The sequence below is a fragment of the Mus musculus genome, chromosome X (genome assembly GCF_000001635.26).
Source record: "Mus musculus strain C57BL/6J chromosome X, GRCm38.p6 C57BL/6J".
Lineage (NCBI taxonomy): Eukaryota > Metazoa > Chordata > Mammalia > Rodentia > Muridae > Mus > Mus musculus.
This window is the reverse complement of record NC_000086.7, coordinates 7,616,389-7,637,667: the sequence shown is the minus strand read 5'-3', so window position 1 is coordinate 7,637,667 and position 21,279 is coordinate 7,616,389. Positions and strand designations below refer to the sequence as shown.

General features: G+C 48.0%; 1 protein-coding gene across 3 annotated transcripts in view; it reads right to left on the bottom strand.

Moving 5' to 3' along the window:
- Positions 1-2,471: 2,471 nt before the first annotated feature.
- Cacna1f (calcium channel, voltage-dependent, alpha 1F subunit) overlaps positions 2,472-21,279 on the bottom strand; it is a 28,094-nt gene continuing 9,286 nt past the window's right edge. The window contains exons 15-48 of one of the 3 annotated variants that reach the window (NM_019582.2): positions 20,426-20,633; positions 20,211-20,331; positions 20,008-20,089; positions 18,897-18,942; positions 18,304-18,355; positions 17,460-17,625; positions 17,182-17,311; positions 16,569-16,628; positions 16,307-16,413; positions 16,133-16,220; positions 15,564-15,671; positions 15,433-15,485; positions 13,792-13,938; positions 12,296-12,497; positions 12,045-12,203; positions 11,107-11,217; positions 10,755-10,838; positions 9,960-9,980; positions 9,636-9,764; positions 9,278-9,343; positions 8,947-9,038; positions 8,094-8,253; positions 7,737-7,864; positions 7,415-7,511; positions 7,132-7,234; positions 6,795-6,896; positions 6,556-6,686; positions 6,225-6,368; positions 5,791-5,960; positions 4,895-5,002; positions 4,661-4,788; positions 4,463-4,575; positions 3,024-3,221; positions 2,472-2,779 (exon numbers count right to left, since the gene is read on the bottom strand). In NM_019582.2, coding sequence (NP_062528.2) covers positions 2,549-2,779; positions 3,024-3,221; positions 4,463-4,575; positions 4,661-4,788; positions 4,895-5,002; positions 5,791-5,960; positions 6,225-6,368; positions 6,556-6,686; positions 6,795-6,896; positions 7,132-7,234; positions 7,415-7,511; positions 7,737-7,864; positions 8,094-8,253; positions 8,947-9,038; positions 9,278-9,343; positions 9,636-9,764; positions 9,960-9,980; positions 10,755-10,838; positions 11,107-11,217; positions 12,045-12,203; positions 12,296-12,497; positions 13,792-13,938; positions 15,433-15,485; positions 15,564-15,671; positions 16,133-16,220; positions 16,307-16,413; positions 16,569-16,628; positions 17,182-17,311; positions 17,460-17,625; positions 18,304-18,355; positions 18,897-18,942; positions 20,008-20,089; positions 20,211-20,331; positions 20,426-20,633 — 4,045 coding nt within the window. In that variant the 3' untranslated portion in view covers positions 2,472-2,548. Of the gene's footprint in view, positions 2,780-3,023; positions 3,222-4,462; positions 4,576-4,660; positions 4,789-4,894; positions 5,003-5,790; positions 5,961-6,224; positions 6,369-6,555; positions 6,687-6,794; positions 6,897-7,131; positions 7,235-7,414; positions 7,512-7,736; positions 7,865-8,093; positions 8,254-8,946; positions 9,039-9,277; positions 9,344-9,635; positions 9,765-9,959; positions 9,981-10,694; positions 10,839-11,106; positions 11,218-12,044; positions 12,204-12,295; positions 12,498-13,791; positions 13,939-15,432; positions 15,486-15,563; positions 15,672-16,132; positions 16,221-16,306; positions 16,414-16,568; positions 16,629-17,181; positions 17,642-18,303; positions 18,356-18,896; positions 18,943-20,007; positions 20,090-20,210; positions 20,332-20,425; positions 20,634-21,279 lie in introns of those variants that run through there. The other 2 variants (XM_030251408.1, XM_017318571.2) reach the window with 2 other exon arrangements.

The following is a 21,279-nucleotide window of genomic DNA, read 5'->3' as shown; positions in this document are numbered from 1 at the left end:
CCGGTTTTTTTCTGTGTATCCCTGGCTGTCCTGGAACTTACTTGGTAGCCCAGGCTGGCCTCGAACTCAGAAATCCGCCTGCCTCTGCCTCCCAAGTGCTGGGACTAAAGGCGTGGGCCACCATTGCCCGGCTGTATATTTGAGATAGGATTTCACTTAGCCTGAGGCTGGCCATGCCTTTCCCAGGCAGCTGAGGATGACCTTATCCTCAGCTTATCCTTTTTCCTCCCCTGCCCAGGTGCTGGCATGTTATCTCTGCATCATGTGAGCTCTGGCTTTTTTTTTTCTCTGAGACAGGGTTTGTCTCAGTAGCCTTGGATGTCCTGGAATTCACTCTGTAGATCTCGGACTCATAGAGATCTGCCTGCTTCTGCCTCCAAGTGCTGGGACTAAAGGTGTGCGCCACCACTGCCCGGCTAGCTCTGGCTTTTATACTTTTCTTAACATTTAATTATTTACTGTGTGTATGTGTGGGTGCACAAGTCGAAGTCAGAAGACAGCTTTTGGGAGTCAGTTCTCTCCACCACATTGGTCCTGTGGATCTATCTCAGGTCTTCAGGCTTGGCCATCACTTTTACCTTCTGAGATATCTCCCTAGCCCCTGTACCTTTTATTTTATTTTATTTTATTTTATTTTATTTTATTTTATTTTATTTTTCTGAGACAGGGTTTCTCTCTGTAGCCCTGGCTGTCCTGGAATTCACTCTGTATAGATCAGGCTGGCCACGAACTTATAGAGATCTGCCTGCCTTTGCCTCCAAAATGCTAGGATTAAAGGCATGTGCCACCATGCCTGGCTCCCATATTTATTTACAAAACACAAGTATATAATAGATACTTCCCAATTGTTTGCGTTTTAGCTCTCGGTTGTTTGAATCTCATTTCTAATATTTACTCCTGTTTGATTTTGGACATGTAAAATGTTTTAAAATATTATGTGTATGATTGTGCTGGTTAAAAAAAGATAATTGCCAGGTGATGGTGGCACACGCCTTTGATTCCAGCACTCAGGAGGCAGAAGCAGGTGGATCTCTGTGAGTTTGAGGCCAGCCCAGTCTACAGAGTGAGTTCCAGAACAGCCAAGGCTACACACAGAGAAACCCTGCCTTTACCTCCCCTGCCCCCCACAGATAATCAACTACAGTGCACTTAGAATAGGGTTCATTTTACTATTTTGGAAGCCATTGACTTCTCACTGTTTTCCCCCTTTACCTTCCCTGCTAAGGTAACCATCGTTTCTGCTAATTTTAGCATCTCCAGTCTCTTTCCCTCTATTCTGTTTTCAGCATACCACCAGAGCATCTATTTAAAATGCACAGTTAACTGTGTCACTACCTTACTCAATGCCTTCCTATGGTTCCCCGTGCTTTTAGAGCCTAGCATTCAGGACTGCATGGTAGAGCCCCCAACCTTAGTTTTCAGTGGATTTTATGCTTCCGCTCTAACTTGCGCTTTCACCAGACGTTAGCCCAACTGCTCCAAGCCTTTGTTTCAAGTCCCTGTGTAACTGAGTTTGAGTCCTAGTCTTTGATTGTGGTTTCCCTCAAATTTTCTGGCTTGGTTGACTCAAGAGATAGAAATAAGAACTGCCTGTCTCACGAGTGAGGAGGGCTCTACTTCAGACACTCCCCACTGGTGATCCCGTTTGGCATCATTTGCTGTGCTACCTTCAATCCCTGTGGAGTGGAACCGACTCCCACTTTGGATAACTCTTGTCATATGTCCAAGTCTCCCCAGGTTGCTCCGAGGGAAAACCGTTAGCAAGGTGCCTGGCACACACTAAATGCCCAGTACACTTTCCTTGAGTGAATGATACCCCAAAGGCAGAACAAGAAGCAGAAGGAAGATCCCGTGCATCTGCGTAGGGAGGGAACGACTCTCAGGCGTTTCAGGAGGACCAAGGGGGTGGGGGCTGGGAATGGGTTCCACGGAGCTAGAAGCACCACTGTATGCTGTCATCTAGAATTTCTACCAATGGATTTAGACTTTTCTTGCCTTTCTCAGGCAGAGGTGGGAAATGGGAGACACTTATGATACTAATTCACCATCTCTGAAATTCTTGATGCTGTGCAGGGGACACGTCTGCTTAAGCCTCCAGGTCAGCTCCAACCTCTAGGCCTTTGCTCTGTCAAGAATCTTCTACAGCCTGTCCTTTGCACTGATCCGATCGAGCCTCTGTGATGTCTCTTCCTTTCCTTACTACCCAAACAGTATCTCTTCTCTTTACTTCCTCTTATCTGCCCAGTGCCCTCCTTCTCCCCGCACCTCCACTCTGTCTCCAGCTTTTTTTGGCTGCTGTCTCTTTCTCCTCCACCTCCTCCCTCCTTCCCTGACGCTGAATAATCAGGCCTAGCTGTCCTGGTTTCTGGAAATACTCATGTGTGGGCAGTGGCTGAGGGATGCAATAAGGGATGGATAGAAGCTGTTGGGCTGGCCCAGACTGCCAGTGCAAAGATACTAAGATTCAGCAGTGTGTGGTCCATGCCTGCCTCCCTCTGGGGGAAGGAAGGGCAGGGAGTTTATTGAGCAGTAGATGAGGGGTAAGGATTTAGAGGGCATGGACACAGGCCATCTCATCTCCCAGGTCCTCTTCATCAAAGCGGGAAAGAATAGACTCCTCATCACTGTAAAGGGAGGTGGTTCTCTGTGCCAGCAGGTCACTGGCAGCACTGTCCATCTCATCCAGGGTCAGGTGACATGCATCTGCAATCTCCTGCTTGGCCAGGGCCACAAATCGTGGGTCTTGGGCAAAGAGACCTAGGCCTTCGGAGATGAGCACCTGGGAGGGGGGCGTGGTCAAAGTAGGATTAGTGTTGATCCATGGCACAATGTGCACAGTGCAGGTCACTGTGAATAAATGACACACATGCAGCGCGCAGTGGGACAGGGTCAAGTACAGTATGCCGAGAAGAGGAATTTCCACATGCTCAACATAGAGTCTGGCCACTCTTGATCCTCGGCTCTCAGCTCCCACCTCTGCCCCTACTACTGAAGCCCCTTTCCCCACACCCATCTGGACTCACAGCCTCCACCAAACTGTCAGCACTGCCCCTCTTGCGGTGGCTGGGATTCGGATGAGCTCCAGGCACTTGCAGACAGGTGAAGGTACGCAGTGGGCCGCCAAGTTTGCCAAGGTATCCTTCACCCACTGTAGATTCCTCCACCAACAACAGGGGGGCATATAGCAGTCGACCCTTCTGAGGAGGGGCTGCCCAGGAACCCTGGGTCAGAATAAACAGACACCAGATGGGCAAGGATTGGTAAGTGTGAGAGTCTTCCATTCACTCTTGTCAGTTCCGTTCCTCTCCTCTAGTAGACACAACTGGAGTCACATGGGTGGGTGTAAAACGACTTCTTTATTTGTGGGGATCAAAGCCAGAGCCATAAACATTATGGCCAAGCAAACGTTCTGCTACCGAGCTACATTCCCTGCTCCACACTTGAGTTTATGTCAGAGTATAGACAGTGCCTGTTTGCATGCATTGTGTGGGAGGGAGTTAGTTAGTTAGTTATTTAAGATAGGGCCTTGCTCTAGTATCAAGGCCTGTAATTTACTATGTTGCCCAGGTTGGCCTCAATTTTTCAGCAATTCTCCTGTACTAGTCTCACAAGGGCTGGGATTACAGACACAAACCACCCCATGTAGATGTTTTGGTTCTTTTGAAAGAGTCTCATGTAGCTCAGGCTACCCTCAATTCCATAGATATCTGAGAATAACTTTGAAGTCTTTTTTTGTTTGTTTGTTTTTTTTGTTTTTTTGAGAAGTCTTGATCCTCCTATGCCTACTTCCCAAGTGATAGGATTGCAGGTATGTGCCATCATAGATGACTCTAAAACCTGGATTTAAATGTCAACTGTGGGGGACCAGAGAGGGGAATGAGCAGCCAAGAGCACTTTCTGCACAATCATGGGAACTAGAGTTCAAATCCAAGCACCCATGACCCACGTAGCAATCCAGGCCTCCCACGCATGCCTGTAACCCTAACAGTAAGGAAAGCAGAGACAGGAGGATCGCTAGAGATTGCTGGCTTTCTGCCTAGCCAAGAAAATGTGAGCCATTACTTCAAAGTAATATGTGGAGAGAGAGAGAGAAAGGAGGGCCCTGACACTCTCTTCTGGACTCTGCGCACTCCCATGGAATATATCCACACACACAACATGCACACAGACACACAAAGATACATATACACATACAAAAATTGATAAATGAATAAATAAATACTAACTGTTGTAAAAGTGCCAGTTGTGCTGTATATTAGCTATGTGACCATGGGTGGATAGACACTGAGCTTCAGTGATCTCCCATAAAGTGGGGACAGCAAAGCCATTTCACAAGTACAGTGGAGATTATGTGTGTTCCTTCAAATGCCCCATTCTTCTGAAGTCCCCGAGATGTAGTCTGTTTCTAAAGTTCAGCCTAAGATGCTATTTCCCCAAAGGCCACAACATCTCTTTTCCTCACCTGAGCCCTGCTTGGTCCTGAGGTCCGTCCACGATGGTAGGTGCCTGGGATAGGTAAATCTTCACAACTGCCCTGGCGTTGCAGACACTGGATGGTGAAGGAGGGCTTCCGACCTGATGGACAAAGGACAATGGCAATCCCTCTTCTGTTCTGTTCTGTTAGCCCTTAGGGTTCCATAGGGTCTATTTTTATGCTTGCCTGCAGGCGTGGGGGGCAGCAAACGTCGGCGTGGCACATGGTGCCCGTTTACGTGTTGCTGGGACCAGTGAGGTGGTAAAAGGACTGGGTTCGAAGGAGTCCCGGCCTGCTCATCCAGGTCAGGAGTCCTGTGGAAAAGGCAGAGCTGGCAGTGAACTCAGGTCTGGGATTCAGAGTTGGGGTACCAACACTCCCGTCCTCCCCTGCATGGCCCATGTAGTGTGGTCAGTGTACCAGTCAGGGACTTCCTGTTCCTCATTCTGATTGTCCTGCCCTTGAGTTCCCTTGAGCTGAATACTTCCTTCTTCCGGGATAGTGAACATGAAAACCCCAGAGCTTCTCCTGGAGAAATGATGCGTATTAATAGACTAGGTCTTGACCCTGCAACCCCAATAGCTGACCAGGCTCCATCTTCCTCTTATCCCATGCTTGCCCCATCCCCTGTACAAACACTAGGATTTACATTTACTTGTAGACAGGGTCTAATGATGTTGTCCTGGCTGACCTGGAACTCACTACATAGACCAGGCTGGTCTTGAACTCACAGATAACTGTTTGCTTCTGCCTCTTGAGTGCTGGGATTGAAGGCATATGTCACCATCCTTGATTGCACTGTCTTTCTAATATTTTCTTGTTATTCTCTTTTTCATGCTTCTTGTGTTACCCTCTATTCCTATTAGTCCTTGATTTGTCTTGGTCTTTTTTTTAAAAACAGGGTCTCAAACTCACTATAGAGCCAAGGATGGCCTTGCATTCTGGATTCCCCCTTCCTCTATCTACTGGCATCACTGCTGTGGTCAACCCACCACATGTGACACTCATTTGAGCCCCTGAAACACACCTTTCCTTCCCAAATGTCTTCTTCTTCTTCTAATTCTTTTTTTGTTTTGTTTTGTTTTGTTTTGTTTTTCGAGACAGGGTTTCTCTGTATAGCCCTGGCTGTCCTGGAACTCACTTTGTAGACCAGGCTGACCTCAAACTCAGAAATCCTCCTGCCTCTGCCTCCCAAATGCTGGGATTAAAGGTGCCCAAATTTCTTCTTGAAGGTCGCTAGCCCTTCTCCTATGTCACCCAATATAGTGTCTAATCTTTCTCCATCCTCACAACCTTCCGCAGATGCTTGACCATACCTGTGTGGTTGGGAGCCAGCCTGTATCACACTGGGCTGCCTGGAGTTGGGAGCCAGCCCATCATCATCACTCGGCCCAGTTGAGAGAGAATCTGGAAGTTTCTCCTTAACAGGTAGAGACACCGAAATCCTAGAGTTCCATCGAGATTGGGGCTGGGAGTCTATGGAGTCCTGAGAAGAGTCATTTGTCTTTAGTGTTTCATCAATGTAATGGCTAGGTTACTTGATCAGTGTTTCGCTCACTGGTCCACAGGGAACATTACTCCCTATGGGATGAATCTGGGTCTTGTTTTCCAACAGCCAGTGATAGGTATTGAATAGGTTTCCATTGTAGAGGAGGCTTCTCCCAGACACAGTATGGAATTCAATTAGGGGTCTGAGGGAGTGTTTTTTCCAGTCAAGAGCTTTGGAGGGGAGTAAAAAACTTGTCCTCACTTTGTATGGTTCTGGGTTGTTCTCAGCTTCCTCTTCCTCAGCCTCCTGACCCACTGCCTCTTCCTCTTCCTCTTCTTCCTCAGTGTCATAGGTGAGGGCTTGACGGATCTCAGGACCCAAGTCCTGCAGGCTCCTTAGACCAGCCTGTGGGGATGGATGGAAAAAGAAGGAAATTGGTAGCTCCTGCTCTAAAGTGCCCTTCTATCAGCTTGCTTCCCATGCAGAAGTGTGTGTGCCGGGGCTGTTTCTTCCTTTGTGACATGGGTTTCAGGAGATCATGAGGGAGGTCAGCCTCTATGCACATGGCCACCCAGGGCCCTGTCCTTCAGACCTGGAGGGCAGAGGATGTGCTTGTTGGGGCCTCTCTTCCTAGTAGCCCCTTTTCTTTCCTTCTCCGGAATTTTCGGAAATAATCTTGGATCAGGAATGTGGCATAGAATTTTCCCACAGTGACCTCCTCCTCTGGGGCAAGAAAGAGGGCAAAGTTACACAGGGATCCTGCACACTGTTCCTGCCTACCAGCAATAATCTGGGCAGAGAGTTAAGGAGCTGGGGGGATGGGCAGCTCACCATCGGGAGGAGGGATGACCTCATCCAACAATTTCTGCTTTATCCGCTTCCAGATCTTTTTGATGACCATCCGAAGCTCCTGGTTGGCTTGATCCAGGTTCCCTGAAAGGTAGGAGAGTATGGGGCAGGGGAAATAGAAGTGCAGAAGTTGTTCTTCATTGCTGCTGGGGGGTTGGGGGGGCAGGGCTTTGCTTTGAGTTTCACTTCACTCCTACAGCTAAGGTATGGAAGCAGGCCTGGAGAAGCCAGTCAGCCATTTTGAGGTTCCGACTTAGGAGCTGTCAGTCTCAACCCTCCCCAGGGCTTATGTCACTCCTGCCGCTCCCTTCCCCCATACCTTCTGTCTTGATCTTCAGGGATGTCCGCACCAGGGCAAAGAGTGTAGCGTTGAATGTCACTGTTCCATCTGAGTTGAGGGGCACATTCATTGCCACGAGTCTCTAGAAACACCAGAGACATAAAACCCACTCTGGGAAGATGGTAGGTATACTCTGAAGGCCCAGGGTAGAAACCTTTGTGTCATATATCCATCTCTACCAAAGGCAAGTCCCTTTCCTTTCACATAGAGTATAGAGCCTTCTTGGAGATCAGCAGGTGAGTGGGTGGGCAGGCAAACAGACCTTGCAGGCCACTCGGTGTGGGCATAGCTTTCCAAATCCCAATGGGGGCTGGATGCGTCTCAGCAGGGCAACCACATCCAAGTGCTTGATGCGGCCCCTGCGGCAGTCAGAGAAGTGCCACTGGATCAACAGTCTTCCTTAAGTCCCATTCCCAGTAAATCATTACCTCCCATACCAACACCTTAAGACTTTGAGGGGAGAGCATATATGGGGTGGGCAGAGGATGGGTGATGAAATGTGTGAATATGAAGTTATGGAACTAGGGACCTTGGAGGGCAGCACACTATCCCTAGGATTCTAGGTAAGACATTAGAGGGTATACTTGGCTCCGGGGTCATATTCAGACCAGATCCTCTTGAATTCATCAAGGTGGTGGGGTCCCAGGATAGACCAATCTCTGGTTAGGTAATCAAAGTTATCCATGATTACAGCCACAAAGAGATTTATAATCTGTGGGTCAATGAGCAGAGTTAAGTAAAGGGGCAGAGCTGGGTTTGGGGGTGTGTGGATAGGGGCTGGGATGATCTTATATGGTCATTGGGTCACAAGCTCCTTGGTTGACCATACTGTTGGGACAATGTTGTCAAGAGCTGGGCTGCCCAATCCATTTGGATATCTCTGAAGCACTCAGGGCCAGTTCCCATGGCAACCGTAGTGGCTGTGGGAAAATGGTTCTTACCAGGAAGGCACAGAGCATAAAGAAGCTGATGAAGTAGACGATGGCAAAACTGCTACCACAGGTAAATTCCTCGCCTGGGCCAAAGTCAGACTCAGGGTCACATCGATTTCCTGGAAGGCTGGCTAGCATTATCTCTTGCCAGGCCTCACCAGTGGCACACCTGGGGAGGTTCACAGAGGGGCGGTATTCTGAAGGAAGGGCTATAAAGTCATGTCAAGTACAGTTGTGGGGGTCTAGGGAAGGAAGAGGATAGCCTACTCTCTCACTAGGGGCTACATTTTGCATTTATTTACTGTGTGTGCATGTGTATGTGAGACCGAGATGGAGAGACAGAGACAGAGAGAGACAAAGACAAACAGACAGACAGATAGACAGACAGAGAGACAGACACACATACACACACACACACACACACACACACACACACACACACACACGAGGTGGGAGCAACCTGTGGAAGTCTTTTCTTTTGTTTCATCATGTGCATTCTGGGAAGGGAGCTCAGGATGCCAGGCTTGGCAGCAAATGCCTTTACTTGCTGAACTATCACATCAGCATCCATTTCAACACTTTAACTAGCATGACCATAATAACGGCAGTCAGAGAACGTCTCTTACAGATTAGGGCACTGTGGCCTAAAAAGGGGCCACATCTTACAGCCAGAAAAAGAATGGCTTAGACTAGAATATTTTGAAAGACCCTCTTAGATCACAGCCAGAAAAGGCCTCTGCTTATGTGGAACTCAGGCTGCCCTGATATTTCCATAGCTTAGGCATCTTGGGGCCCATAGCGGGTGCTTGAGTGCCCTAGGTATTCTGAGGGACAATGTAGCAGGGAAGTAGGAGTTTATCACCTGAACAGAAGCAGCACAGCCTGCGGAAAGGTCTGGAAATTGTTGTTTCGATTTATCTGCGTGCCGTCCTGAAGAGCCACCTTGCCAAACATCTATAGACATACAGAGGCTGTGTGCCGGGAGTGAACTTATGTTCCCATCCACTTCATATTCCTAATACCTAAGGGATCCTTATAATCTTGAAAGCAATTACTAATGAGCCCATTTTACATATGCAGACTTACCAAGGGTCATCTAGTGTGTCTACCTTTCTACCCCTCCATCCCCACACTGGGGCTATTCCTACCAAGTCTCTCAGACAGAAGGATTATTCTCTAGGGTTTCCACTTACCTGCATGCCAATGACTGCATAGATGAAGAATATCATTGCTATGAGAAGTGCCACATAGGGCAAGGCCTGGGAGAATGGGAAGGGGATAGATATTTCAGGTGCAGCCAGAGAAGTATAAATCTTAGAATGCACTCCTCTTCCCTAGCATGGGCCTGCTAGGAGATGTAGTCTACACTCAAAGTTCCCTGAATTACATGTGTCTCCCAAATGTGGACACAATATTAAATATAATAGGGTAAAGTCAGTGAAGCTAGAGGCATGTTAGGAATTGAGAATGCAGAGAAAGAGAGAAAGTTGAAAACGGTAGGATGAAAATGCTGTGGAAGGCTGGGAACTGTAGTTCTGAGTGGGGACTTACCTGGAAAGACTTGATGAATGTCCAGAGCAGTGTGCGGATCCCCTCACCCTTACTCAGAAGCTTGACCAGCCTCATGACTCGGAAGAGGCGAAAGAACGTGATAGATATGCGGGAGCTGTCCTCTGAACTCTGGAGTTAGGGATGTAGTGAGGGCGCTCAGTTTACACCAGCTCTAGTAGCTTTTTTTTTCCCTCATGCCTTGGCCCTCCCAGTCCTCAAATCTCTCAGAACTCAGGCCCAAGAGTGGTCAGGGGGCATTTCTAAGGACTCTTGGGCTGGGAGGGATGGTTGAAAAAAAAATTCCTGTTAGGAGTGAGAAGCTACCTCGCCAAGATGGCCTCCGTTCTGGTGGGACAAATGGGCAAACCAGAGGTGATAAAGGAAATGATATAATCATGTGCCCAAATGAATAAGGAGAAATGATGGTGCATACTCAGGGGATCGTGGGAAAGGTTATATGGTAGCAGATCAAGATGGTTGTAGACAAAGTTTTAATGGGGTGGAAATGTAGGGGCCAGGTAAAGGAGATGGTGGAGCAGAGACATTGAAGGAAACAATGGAGCAAAGCGTCATGGAAACAAGAAACAATGGGTGATCATCAGAGAAGCCAGTAATGCAGAAATGCAATTGGCAGCATTGTCCATCAAGGTTATTACCATGTAGTACCCATTGCATGAAATGATGAAGCCAATGATGCAATCAGTTGTGATAACCGAGCCGGGAAAGAGCCAGTATGGAAGATGGAGTTGGTGAACAATATGGAGCCAGCGAAGTAGTCAGAGAGGTGATGAAGCCAAAGCAGGTGTCAATGGAATTGATGGAGCCAATGGAATGGGCACGAGACAATGAAAAAGATAACAGAAATAATAAGGGAGGGATTTGGAGAGGTAGCAGAGCCACTGGGTAGGGTGCAAAATGAAATTGGGGAGCTGGTTAGCTGGTTAGAGGGAGGAATATGTTGGCAGAGCCCAGCAAGGACTCAAAAAAAAAAAAAGATGGATCTAGAATGAGGAGTGCTAGTCTCCGGGACTGGGGAGGATACAAATGGGAGCTGCCTACCCAAGTGAAAGAAGGCTCTAGGGAGAGGATAGAGGGGTTAGCACAAAGCCCAGTCCTCACATTGACTTCTGTGACGGCGATGTCGACTACACTGCCCACTACAATGAGAGCATCAAACGTATTCCAGGCATCTGCAAAGTAATGCTGTAGACAGGAGGAAAGAAGTGTGCTGTGTTCTTTTAGCCAGCAGACTCGTCCGTCCATGTAGGGGACCAATAATGGATACATGGTATTGAGGAGGCAGGGCCTGGCTTGGACCACAGATGGCCTGTACCTGGGTCCCTCTCATCATTATTATTTAGTCTTATGACTACTTGGTTGCTACCCTCCAACCTCCCTCGCCCCCACCAGGCTGTGGAATGTGCTTCCTCCCCCAAGGAGTTTCCTCATAGGGTGTGGGTCTAGGGCATACCTTGGGTTTAAAGGCGATGATTTTGAGCACCATCTCAATGGTGAAGAGGCCAGTGAAGACCATGTTGAGGATGTCCATGGCATAGTTAAAGGGAGCAGTCTGTTCATAGTGCTATGGGAAAAACCAGATGAGGACAGAGCCTAAGGCAGAGACACCCTACACACAAACACATAGTCCCTGGCCTGAGCTGAGGAGTCTAGGGATTGGAAACACTGTGTCTGACAAAACTGGTTCTTGATTCTCAGAGCACCTTGTATTAAGGCAAGGATTGTTCTGGGAACGAAGCATCAACATAAATCTCCCGCTGATTGACAGGTTCAGTGAAAAAAAAACCCTATATCATTAAAATATGCAAGAATTGCTGCTTAATGTAACTTGCTTCCCCGCCCCCTTGGGTGTGGTATTGATGTCTGGACTAGTTACTTATTTTGTGACCACAATGCAACAATCAACTGATAGCCAAATGGTGTAGCAGGAAGATCAACAAAGCCTGGATCACTGGCCAACAATGGGAAGGCAACCTACATTAGTGTTCCTCAACATTTGGGGCAAATAAGCAAACTACACTGACTCTAGGGTGCACGACATTTTTCATCTTAGAATCCGAGTCTGGAGTGCATATTACAATTGGGACAACTTACAACAGTTGTGGACCATTGCTTTCACATTCCAGCATCTTTAAAAGCAGAATGCAGGCTTTGGCCTTATATTTGAAGAAAAGTTACAAATGTGCTAACTTAAGGCTCAGTTTAAGGCTCCGTCAGTTAGGCAGATGTGTGTGGGTGGTGGTGGGGAGAGTGCGGGGCGGGGTTGGGGGCGGGGATGGGACAGGATGTAGGCTTGTTACTTGCAGCCTAATGCATTCCTAATAGCTCTCAAAGAGATTGTGTGAAGAGAACAAATGTCTGGCAATGACCGAGGTAGAGGGTTCAGCAGACCTGCATGGCTAGGGCCACCGTGTTGAGCAGGATGAGCAGAAACATGAGGTACTCAAAGGCAGCAGAGTTCACAGTGGCCCACACGCGGTACTGATGAGGATTCTTAGGGATGTATCGGCGGAGTGGCTGAGCTTTGAGGGCATATTCCACACACTGGCGCTGCAGAGTGGTATAGAGCATGGGTGAGCAGGGAAGCCTCCTAAGACCAGGGGAGACAGTTTGGTGGCCATGGGTCAGGAGGGAGAGGTCACCTGGTTCTTGTCCAGTTCACAGTTTTGGTACTCCTGCTCTCCCTGGGCACGGAATGTGATGATAACAAAGCCCACAAAGATGTTCATCATGAAGAAGGCGATGATGATGATGTAGACAATGAAGAATACTGATATCTCCACATGGTAATTGTAGATAGGGCCCTCATCTTCTGCGTTTGCATCTATGGCCTTGTATAGTAGCCTGCGGGAGACAGTGGGAGTTAGAAGTGAGGGCATGTTCGGGGATTCCCAGCCCTCTCCGACTTCCTTCCAGGCTACATTTCATATTCACCCTCAAATCTCCAAAACTCCCTAAATTTATAACCCAATCACTTTGGACATACACAAAGAGACCCACACAAGGCTTTTAAAGGGGACTACATCTTTGGTTTGTTTGTTTTCCTTTTTTAAAAAATTTATTTATGTGCATTAGTGTTTTGCCTCCATGTATGTCTGTGTGTCTGATCCCCTAGAACGGGAGTTAAAGACAGCTGTGAGCTGCCATGTGGGTGCTGGGAATTGAACCTAGGTCTTCTGGAAGAGCAGCCAGTACTCTTAACCAGTGAGCCATCTCTTCAGCCCCCTATTTTCCTTTTTTGAGACAGGGTCTCATCATGTAGCCTTGGCAGTCCTGGAACATAACCATGTAGGCTAGGATCCAAATTTTTTGTCCCAGAAACCTCCAGAGACTCCTATGCAGCCCTCGAAAGAAACCTATCCAGACCTTCAATGACCTTTCAAAATTCTCTGTTTCTGTAGACCTTTAATCCCCTTATGTAAGGCCCTGAAGCACCTCCCCAATGTGGTTCTCCAGAACTTCCCACAAGCTCTTAAAGATCTTGGACCCCAATCCTACAGTCTCCAATGCTCTGCTCAAATCCCCCATATCTAGGTAATATGTCCAAAAGCCTTTGTTGCTCTTTGTTAAACTTCTGAACCGTATCTCCTCAGCAAACCCCTTTTGAATTCCTCCATCCTCTACTTAACCCCTTGTAATGCTCACCTAGCCTTTTCAAGAGTTTCACCTATTCCCTCAGAAACCTTTCCCCAGTTTCTAGACACCTTTCTCCAAAGTCCCAATAAATTCCTAGCAAGGTTCTGGGAAATCCCCGTCCAGGCTTCTAACACATTCACCAGTCTCTAGAAAGCTATACCCAACTGGGTACAATGGCACAAATCTGAATCTCAGTACTCAAGAGCATGGGGAAGGAGGATCATTAGGTTGAGATCAACGTGGGCTACATGGTAAGACCCTGACTCAAGAAAATAGGCCATAGGGATATAGCTTAATGGAATATCATTGCTTAGCATATATAAAACCTGGTTTCAATTCTCAGGCATTGAAAAGTGGAAAAAGGAAAGAAAGAAAACCCTATTCAGTCTGGAGACCTTTATTACATCCCTAAGACACCCTCCCGTCCATTCCCAGGTGACCCCAGAAATTATCTAGACCCATCTGCCCAGCTTCCTGTCATCCTCAAGACCCTGCCCCTCACGCAGGCCAGCCTTCAAAGGTAGAGACAGTGAACAGGGCCATCATGGCTGAAAGGACGTTGTCAAAGTTAAAATCACTGTTGACCCAGAGCCGCTCCCGGACCAAAGGTCGTGACACATCTCCATCAGGGTAGATGAGGAAGGAGCCCCTGCGGATGTTGTAGACAGGTTAGATGGGGAGGAAGAGGAATGAGGAGTGGTGGCAAAGGGTTTAGGGTCTTTATTATGGATGCAGCAGGGCATAGGGGTGTACCTAGACAGCCTGGCCTCACATCCTGCCCTTTGATTTCCTGGCTGGGTTATTGTATTCATTCAATCTCTGTCTAGTTGATTTTTGCCTTCACTTTCTCTATTTTTTTTTAAATGAGAATACTAACAGAGCCCATTTCCCATTTGCCACAAAGAATGAGTAAGTCAATAAATGACAGTTAATCATGGTGGTGCACACGTTTATAACCCCATTACTTGTGAGGCACAGGCAGGAAGAGGTTAGCAAATTTGAGGGCAGCCTGGTCTATGTACGTTCCAGGTCAGCCAGGACTACATACTGAGACCTTTGTCTCACAATAGACAGACAGACAAAAACCAGATCAAGTCAGGCATAGGGGCACATGCTTATAATCCCAGCAAAACTCAGGTGGCAGAAGACAGGAAACTTGTGAGTTGAAAGCTATCTTGAAACTTTTAAGGCTGGCTTGAAACATATTGAGACCAAGCCTCAAAAAACAAACAAGGGCCAGCAAAACGGCTTGATGGATAAAGGTCCTTGCTTCCAACCTGATGATGTGAGCCCAGTCCTCAGAACTCACATGGTGGAAGGAAAGAACCAATTCTCTCAAGTTCTTCTCTGATCTCCACACATGCTCAGTGGCATGAGTACTCCCCATATGAATAAATACATGAATGCAAAGCAAGCAAGCAAGAAAGGAAAAACAGCCAACAAACCAACAACAAACAAAACTAATCTCTGTAACACAGTTGGTATATCACTGTCACCATTGTCATTGAACATTTTTGCCATCCAGGGGAAAGTAGTTCCAAGTGACCAAAGCTTCCTTGCACTGACTCTACGCCAGGCACTGTGCTAGCTCACCATACAGGCACTTTGCTATGTGTACATATTCCATATGCTACCTCTCTACTTCTCTTAACAGCCCTGTGAAACGGGCACACTCTTTATCCCTAGTTTCCATGTGATCTAACAAGGGCTAGACAAAGTGAAACAATGCTCCCAAACTCCATGAACTGGGGTTGAGTCAGGGATTCCTGGCTTCATGGTCTTTGCCTGAAACCACCTCCATCTACAAACATCTCTAGATGGAAGCTGGCATTCAGAGCAGGAAATTGCAAGAGGTTCTGGGGAGGAATGTAGCTAACACTGAAAAAATGCGGGAAAGGGTTATGGGGAGACTCTGAGGGCTTGCCGAGATATGAGGGCCTCTACATTAATAGGGGAGTTCTGGGGTATAATCTGGGGGGCATTTAGGGAAATTTGAAGGTCTTGGGGGACTTTCAGGAAACAAGACATATTTAGAGTTCTTGGTAAGAGGCTGTAAGCTGCTTCAGGGACCTTAGAGAAATCTATGTGATTTGGGGAGGGGGAGGTTCTGGATTCAGTAGAGGGTGAGGCTCCAAACACTCACTTGCATTCTTTCAGGGTGTGTTTGGCCTCATCAGTGCAACTGTAGAATTTTCCCTATAGGGAGGAAATGTGTCAAGCAGGTTCACCTTTCACTCCCACCCCTGCCTGGACCTCCCTTTGGATCTCCCTCACCTTGAACAGCTGAACACCAATGCAGGCGAACATGAACTGCAAGAGGGTGGTGACAATCATGATGTTTCCGATGGTCCGGATGGCCACGAACACACACTGCACCACATGCTACAAAACACCCACACACTTGACTGATGGACATCACAGGCCATACATAGCATGTAAAGGGAACTTGGGTGATGAATAGAGTTTAAGGACTTGGGTCAGGGGTATGTGGTTGCAAGTCAGAGATGTGTGATCAGGAATAAATGGTCGAAAGGCACTATGGCGGAATAGCATCCACCATAGCTATTATGACCATAGCATGTATGGTATCAATAAGGAGTAAGGGTTTTTCTAGACAAGGATATATAGTCATATGCCAAGGACACAAATTAGAAAAATGTGGCCATTGGTATAGTCACTTGTAAGGAACATAGGTCAGACCACATGGCCAAAAGGCAAGAATATGTGGTCACATGTTGAGTTCAGGCTGCATGCAGTCAGTCATGTCTTTGTACAATAGTCAGTTGGATCAGTTATCCTGATCCAGGGCCTGGGTCCTGTGGGTTTGGGTGAGCTGGGCTTACCTTGAGTCCCTTGGCTCTGTTGATGGCTCGGAGAGGCCGCAGGACTCGGAGGACTCGGAGAATCTTCACAACTGAGATGGCACTGGAGCTGGGGAGTAGAAGTTTTCAGGCCCTAATTAGAGCTTGGTCCTGGTTCTGGGAGGAATGGGGTGGGCTGGGGGAGGTGTCACTCACTGGATGCCGAAGGAGATGAGGGACACACTGACCACAAGGAGATCCAACAGATTGAACCAGCTACGGCAGAAAGAGCCTCGGTGCAGGAAGGCCCCAAACACTGTCATCTGGGGATCAGATTATATTGGATTAGACCTCCAACCTGAGGATATAGCTGATGGGATGGGTAAGAGCAGAGCAAGAGACCAGAGAGATAGGTTGTAGGAGTGGGCTGAAAATGGACTGGGACAACTGAGGGTATGGCTGACAGTCCAGTAATTACCTTGAGTAGAATCTCCACAGTGAATATGGAGGTGAAGGCATAATCAAAATATCCCAGAATCTGGGGACATAAGAAAGAGGAGGAACACTGTCATAACTAATGCATCTCTCTCTCTCTCTCTCTCTCTCTCTCTCTCTCTCTCTCTCTCTCTCTCTCTCTCCCCATCTATCTGAGACAAGGCATCACTTTGCAGCCCAGGCTGGCCTCAGAGTCGCAGTGAAATCCAGGCAGGTACAACCATGCCAGCTTGCTTGTGTACCTCTCAGTGTAAGCCTTGCTTTTCCTCCTCAGCATCAGGAAAGACTTTTATACATGCCAAAAGCCTGGCCATCCAAGATGAGGACTCCTCTGTGTCTGCCCAAATACCTAAGTATCCTTGGCCTATTTGACCTCTGTGAATACGTTTCCCCTAACCCCACCCCCACCCCCAGTCAAATCCTGATCCCCTGTCCCACACTTCTCAGAGTATGGAAATGGCTGCTGGCACTGTATCTGCCATTTTTGATCCTCTTTCCCAGTCCAATGAGGCGTCTTCTGGACTCTCTCTACTCTGGCTTTGTGCCCAGGAGAATGCCCTCTGTGGGTTCCTCCCAGCCCCCTGCCATGGGCTCACATGGTTTCGGAAGGAGTGAGCTCGGATGGGGTCCTCAGCAGCCAGGGACACACTACTGAGGATGATGAACACTAGGATGAGACTGGTGAAGATATGGTGATGTATGAGTGTGTGGCAGGCCTTCCGAAGCCTGGGGAGTGGAGAAAAGGCAGTGAGTAGAAACCAGGATTGGTGTTTTCTGGGAGATCCAAGGGGATACATCTGTGGCCCACTGCCTCCTGGGTAGTTCTAGGGCTCCCCGCCTGTTGCCCTGCCCTACTGGCATTCCCAACACTCACGGGTTGGTTTGGCTAAGGCAGAAGAAGGCACTGCCTTCAGGGATGGGTACCACCTTCTCCTTGGGTACTACTTCCTGCAAGAGTTCCACATGTCCTGCACCATTTTCCTCTTCCTCCTCCTCCTCTTCTTCTTCTTCCTCCTCCTCCTCCTCCTCCATGCCTGGTGCTGGGGATAGAGCAATGAGAAACCACAATGGAAAGCTCCTGGCACTGTGCTTGACACAGGGCGAGTTGCTTTCATTTCCTGCCCAGAATCTCAGCTCCTCAGCGGAAGGGATCTTCCATCTGTTTTGTTTAAAATGGTATGCCCAGCTCTTAGAACAGCGCTGGGACAGTGAGAGCCTGATGAATGTGCCTAGTGAGTGTTATATGCACACACACAATTTGATAACAAAGGCTCTGAGAAGGCCCACAGTAAAAGAAAATGTCCACCTCTCTTGTTTAACCTTGGTGTCCCAAATGTTGCTGGCTACAAACCAAGGCCATCCATTCATTTCAGAATAATTATGTTTTCAGTGCAGATTGTCTTACCCAAGCTGTGCAATCACTTTACCATTGAGTCATATCCCCAGTCCTTATTTATTTAATTTTTTGAGATAGTATCAAGTGTCTCTAATAAAGTCCAGGCTGACCTGGAACTCACTATTTAACAGAACACGGTGTCCTTAAATCTGCTACCTTTCCTGAGTGTTAAGACTACAGGCAGGTGCCACTGTGTTACTGCCTTCAGGATGACCTTGGAAGAGTCTGCTGGCCAGAGAGGATTTTGTTAGGAGTCAGGAGTTCTCTGCCTGCATTCTCTTTCCAATACTCCCTGTCACTTCCAATTGACCTGCCTACTTGCCTGCTCCTTCACTTCTTGCACCCTTTGCGTCCTCATTCTCTCCACCAGGCACCTGGAGACAGGAAGATAGGAGTCATCGATGAGAGACAGCAGGCAATGGACACAAAGGAGGCATAGAAGAGACGGGATATAGACATGGAAATAGATTGACAGAGGATGGGGTTAAAGCTATGCCACATTGCTAGGTATGGGGGGTGAGGGAGAGACAACCCCTAGGCTTTTTTTTTCTTTAGGATTTAGCTTTATTATTTTCAATTACAAGTATCCATGTGTGGGTATGTGTATGTGAATGCAGGTGACTCTTGAGGTCTGGAGGCCAGAGGCATTGGATCTCCTGGACCTGGAGTTGCAGGTAGTTGTGATCCACTTGACACGGGTCTGGGAACCAATTCAGGTCCTTTAGAAGATCATCAAGTACTCTTCAACTCTTCAACTTCTCCACCCTTTTAAAAAGACCTCTCCTTCTCTAGCCCAGGCTGCCTGGAACTCACTATATAGAGCAGGCTAATTTGAAACTCAGAGACTCCCCTGCTTCTGTTTTCCAAGTGCTGGGGTCAAAGGCATGCATCAGCACACCCAGGCTTCTAACTCACCAATACTTTGTTCTCCTTTGGAGGGTTTCCTTCACTGCTCTTCTCTCTGTTCAAGGAAATAAGGACTGATTGCTGCCAGTGGTAACAGATGGATAAGGCTGGGCTGGGCACCGCTGTCAGGACAGACCTTTCTTGGAGCTTCCTGCTTCTGTTCTACCTATAGTCTATCCTGACAGCACTCAGAAGGAGCCCGTGGAACCCTAACACTTCCATGCCTATCACTACCAAGAACAAAAGCCAAAATCTCATCTTGACCGAGAATACCCCCAATCTGGTCCTTTTATTCCTCCTAACGTGTAACCAACCCCATTTTCCTCCTGGCTGCGTCCCTGCCTCACTGGTGGTTTGTGGTTACTTGTTATGGTGCTGGGGATGGAAACCAGAACTTCAAACAAGTACATTTTCTTCCTCTAAGCTAGGTCACAGGCCCGGATGTTTTGTTGTAGATAGGTTAACACCATCACCACTTCAAAGGAGCGATCTTCTTGACCCTCATCTTCTATCCAGTCTCAATTTGGAGTCCATGTTGGCCTTGAAGTCCTTATCCTTCTGCCTCGGCCTTTCAAGTGTTGGGAATATAGGGATGGATCTCCAGGCTTGCTTTCATTTTTCACTATTGCTTTGTTCTGGTTTCTGCTCCGTCACTACTTATTATTAACACATTTTTTTTTGAGAAAGTCTGTGACAGAACTGGAACCCACTACGTAGGCCAGGAGGGCCTCTAACTCAAAGAGATAAACCTGCGACTGAGAGCCGGCATTAAAGGTATGAGCTACAGCACCTGGCCGGCTAACATTATTCTTCAAGTTACATGTCGATGTTCTTGAATTCTGCTTGCACTCCTCAACTACAAACAGCAAGGACTCTGTCTGCTGTCACACTGGCATGTCATGTCTAGCTGCTGACAGCATGTCAACCCATGCTGTCTCCTTAGTATTTCCAGCAGGGCCTAGCATAAAGTGTGTACTCAATGAATATGTGTTGAGTGAATGAATTACTGAGGACTGTATCTGGAGCTGGGGCTTTCCAGTACAAAAAGTCCCATGGGATGTGTGCTTGCGAGATCCACATCAGAGGGAAAGGAAGCCTTGGGGATGAAGCCAGAGCTCACCTGCCCTTGTCTTTGGCAGTGCCTGCATCCCCGCTGGCTAGGTTATCCACGGCAATGGCAAGAAACACGTTCAGCAGGATGTCTGGAGTGAGCTCAGGTTGCAAAGGTGAAGTAGCAGCCTGCCTATGTGCTGCCCGGGCCCACATCCTCACCCTGTCTGCCTTCACCAAGCTCTATCCATTCCCTAAAAGCCCCGAGGATACAGTTGCCACAGATGAAGAGGATGATGAAATAAACACACACCAGCATCCCTGGGAAGAAGGGCCCACCGTAGGCCATGATACCATCATACATGACAACGTTCCAATCCTCACCAGTCAGGATCTGGGGGTAGGAAATCACCAAAAAGTTCTCGGGACCCTCTATAACTCCAGGCCCTACCAACATGTGTACACATCTCAGGGTATCCAGGCCATACCTGAAAGACAGTGAGGAGGGCTTGGGGGAAGGTATCAAAGGTGCTCCTCTTGGTGTGGGTCTGGTCAAAGTTGAACTTGCCCCCAAACAGCTGCATGCCAAGCAGGGAGAAGATGATGATGAAGAGAAAGAGGAGAAGCAGCAAGGAGGCGATGGACTTCATGGAATTGAGCAAAGATGCCACCAGATTGCTCAGGGATGCCCAGTGCCTGCAACAGAAATAAAGTGCAGGGTTAACATTTATTTGGTCAGGAATCAGGAGCCAGGCAGGCCTCCCGTTTGGGGTACACTGGGGCAGAAGGGGTTAAAAGAGGCTGTGGTGCTAAGGTTGGAAGTGGTTTTTGGAACTGAAGTGTGATAAGAATAGGAAAGGAGGATTGCTAAGTTTGGAGTTAGAGTTGGCACCCAGGGTGTGGTGGGAGGTGAAATTAGTGGGGAGGCGTCGATAGAATTGGGTTTCATGTTGGGACTGGGATGAATTGGGCGTCGAGCCATGATGATTTGGGGTTGGAGGAGTTGGGAGAAGGTTATGATTGAAGGTTTGGTCTAGGAAAGGGGATTCAGAGGAGCTTGGGGTTTGGGAGAGCAGAATGGGGTTGCAGTCGGAGAAAGGTGGCTGGCCAGGAGTAGGATGATGAATCAGAGATTTGGGAATGGCATTATGGTTGGTGCTCAGTGATGGCGCTAGGGCTGGGGTTGAGGTGGGAGATTGGGTTGGGCTTGGGATTAGAGAGTGGACCTGTGGATTAGATGTAGTTGGGGCTGGGGTTAGAGAGGTTCTGTGGCTGGGGTGGGGGGTAAGCATGGAGATGGGCTTGGGGGTGGTGAAGTCAGTTGGGAACTGGGATGGAAATG